Source organism: Acanthopagrus latus, chromosome 24, assembly GCF_904848185.1.
Source record: "Acanthopagrus latus isolate v.2019 chromosome 24, fAcaLat1.1, whole genome shotgun sequence".
Taxonomy (NCBI): domain Eukaryota; kingdom Metazoa; phylum Chordata; class Actinopteri; order Spariformes; family Sparidae; genus Acanthopagrus; species Acanthopagrus latus.
The window spans coordinates 2,372,026-2,374,736 of NC_051062.1; the positions used below are offsets into that span (position 1 = coordinate 2,372,026).

Genomic DNA, 2,711 nt, shown 5'->3' on the forward strand with positions numbered 1-2,711 from the left:
CTGTGCTGCAATTTGACCCTTTTGAATTTAGAAAAATTGAAACATCCGGCCTGGTGGCAGGGTGAATAGTACGGTGAAGGTAAAGATTATAGGGAACCAATCCTCACACAGATGGTAGGAGGGAAACACAAGACAAATGAAAACCAGGTGATGAAAAATAAACTTGAAAAGTAGATTTAATCCTATGACATGCTTAAGTACAAACTTGAGGTAGTAATACTTTATGTATTTCCATTTTATGCAATTCATATTTCTCCTCGACGACATCTCAGAGGCAAATCTTGTACTTTATACTCCCTGAATTTGAATCTGACAGCTTTAGGGACTAACTCCATTTAAGATTACATACTTTCTACAGATTTGCACAGCGTTTTTTGATTTTTTCTCATTAGCTGTTGGATTAAGCATTCTTTATGTTCAGCCAAATTCTCCTTGTTCTTCAGTTGAGCTATTTTAAAGACCCTCCTGGATTGGCTGGAAAATACGTCGTCACCAATCTGAAAACAGACCCTCATATTAGTCATATTTACCGTTGTTTTTTCTGTGAACATGATGAGTTCAGAACGAGTGGGACTGAATCCAGCATCTCTCAGTGAGCAGTGCGCTTACAGCTTGCTGTAAAAAGGTTCATCAGAGGCCGAGGGTCTTTATGCAGAGTAATCCCACCGTTTCTTTCTGGAAAGCAGGGCAAGCAATGGAACCACTGAGTCAAATTTTGGATCTCATTCTCATGACAAAGCATTTGTCTCACAGCTGATAGAGGGCTGTGAAGCTATAAAAGAGAGCGACGGCACGTATGAGCACCCATAGTATTTACAGTACCTGGCAGAGACATAATCAGAGGAGAGCAGAGCGGAGCAGCGATGGGCAGGGTGAGTACAGGCGAAAGATGGTTTAGCGATGAGTGGGCCATTACACAGGAAACTGGATGCTAAGAACCGTGCATTTAATGTAATGTGAGGCACAGAACAGCACTGATCAAACTAGTATGGCGACCCCAAAACCTTTGACCTCTTTATACAAGCGTTCAAAGCCAAGTATGCATTTAAAAGCAAACAAAAAAAAAAAAAAAATTATAATACCGGAATACAACTTGTGTACCGTCCTCTAGATCATCTTCTATGAGGACAAGAACTTCCAGGGTCGCAGGTATGAGTGTGACAGCGACTGCTCTGACTTCCACTCCTACCTGAGCCGCTGTAACTCCGCCCGGGTGGAGAGCGGGACGTGGGTGATCTACGAGAGACCGAACTACATGGGCTACCAGTATGTCCTGTCCAGAGGCGAGTACCCCAACTACCAGAGCTGGATTGGCCTCAACGACAGAGTCAGCTCCTGCAAAATGATTCACTTTGTAAGCCTCTAAAACGTGCTGTTGTGTGTCCAGGTACCTTCTCTCTTTCTATGCACCACATCCGTCTAAACCCCCTAAATCCCTTTCTGTCCCCTATTGCCTACAACCTTCTCCAGTCCAGCGGCGATCCGTACAAGATCCAGCTGTATGTCAAAGGAGACTTTTCCGGTCAGGTGTTCGAAGCGACTGAGGACTGTCCCTCTGTGCTCGACAAGTTCCACTGGAGGGAGGTTCACTCCTGCCGGGTCGTGGGAGGATGGTGGGTCTTCTACGAGCACCCCAACTACAAGGGTCGCCAGTACCTGCTGGAGAAAGGCGAGTACCGCAAGCCGGTGGACTGGGGCGCGTTCTGCCCCACTGTGCAGTCTTTCCGAAGGGTAACTGAGTAGACGCTCTCCCTTTTTTCTTGCATTTTCTGTGGCTGCTCATTAGCTCCCGACTGACGCGAGAGAACAAGACACAGCAGCAGCCACGACTTCAATAAAACTGAATGTAAAGGAAATAAATGGTTGTGTCATCTGTGTGTGTGACTGTCTGATCGTACGGGTGCAAAAAATGCTGTTCATAAGGGGGATTAGCACCTTTGACCCTGACCTGTAGTACTATTTTTTTTTTTTTTTTTTTTTTTGCTGTCGTTGATCAGCAAAGATCACAACAGTAGATTGATTCATTGATTATTTCACTCCATGCTATAATTTTAGCATACACACCTGACCGATATAGCAGTTGGCTGATATCATGGGCTGATAATGGCTTATTATGCAAAACGGACAGGAAGTTAGCGGCTTGCAGTAGCTTTAAGGACCGTACTGGTGTTTTTGCACATTTTAGCACGTTAAACCACATAAAAATTACAGTAGATCACGACTAACTATTTAATAAACTACTGTGTTTTAGTAATCTGATGTGCCAGATGGTTTGTTTTTTACAGAACCATCTGGGAGGTCGCCTTTGAAAGAGTTTGGAAAAAAGAGTTTTGGAAAAATACTTGGCGGGAGATTGGTCGAACCATCTGTCTGTCAGCATCTTTCATGGGCTAACTTCAATTTGCCAAATTAATGAAGCATGTGACATAAGGAGGAGTGGGTGGAGCCAATGCAATGCTAAACCACGCCCCTAGCTGCCAGTAGTTCCTGAGAAGAAGCTGATTGGTCCACTGTGGTCCAGCCAATGGGCAAGATGGATTCATGAGATCACGTAAACAGCCTTGCAAGGTGAGTGTGTTACGAATCAGAATGTATTATACCATCATATTCAGTAGTTAACTGTAAAAAGAGGTCATTATTGAAGGATTGGTCGTCTTCCTTTTATATCACTCAGTGCACACACGATGGTATTCTGTCAAACAAATCAAAAG

At 44.0% G+C, this 2,711-nt stretch overlaps 1 protein-coding gene across 1 annotated transcript; it reads left to right on the forward strand.

The window, feature by feature from the left end:
- Positions 1-120: 120 nt before the first annotated feature.
- LOC119015028 (gamma-crystallin S-like) lies at positions 121-1,809 on the forward strand. The gene is made up of 3 exons (XM_037090562.1): positions 121-872; positions 1,112-1,354; positions 1,471-1,809. Exons 1-3 carry the CDS (start codon positions 864-866, stop codon positions 1,741-1,743), a joined length of 525 nt encoding a protein of 174 aa, XP_036946457.1. The 5' UTR covers positions 121-863; the 3' UTR covers positions 1,744-1,809.
- The last annotated feature ends 902 nt before the right edge of the window (positions 1,810-2,711 follow it).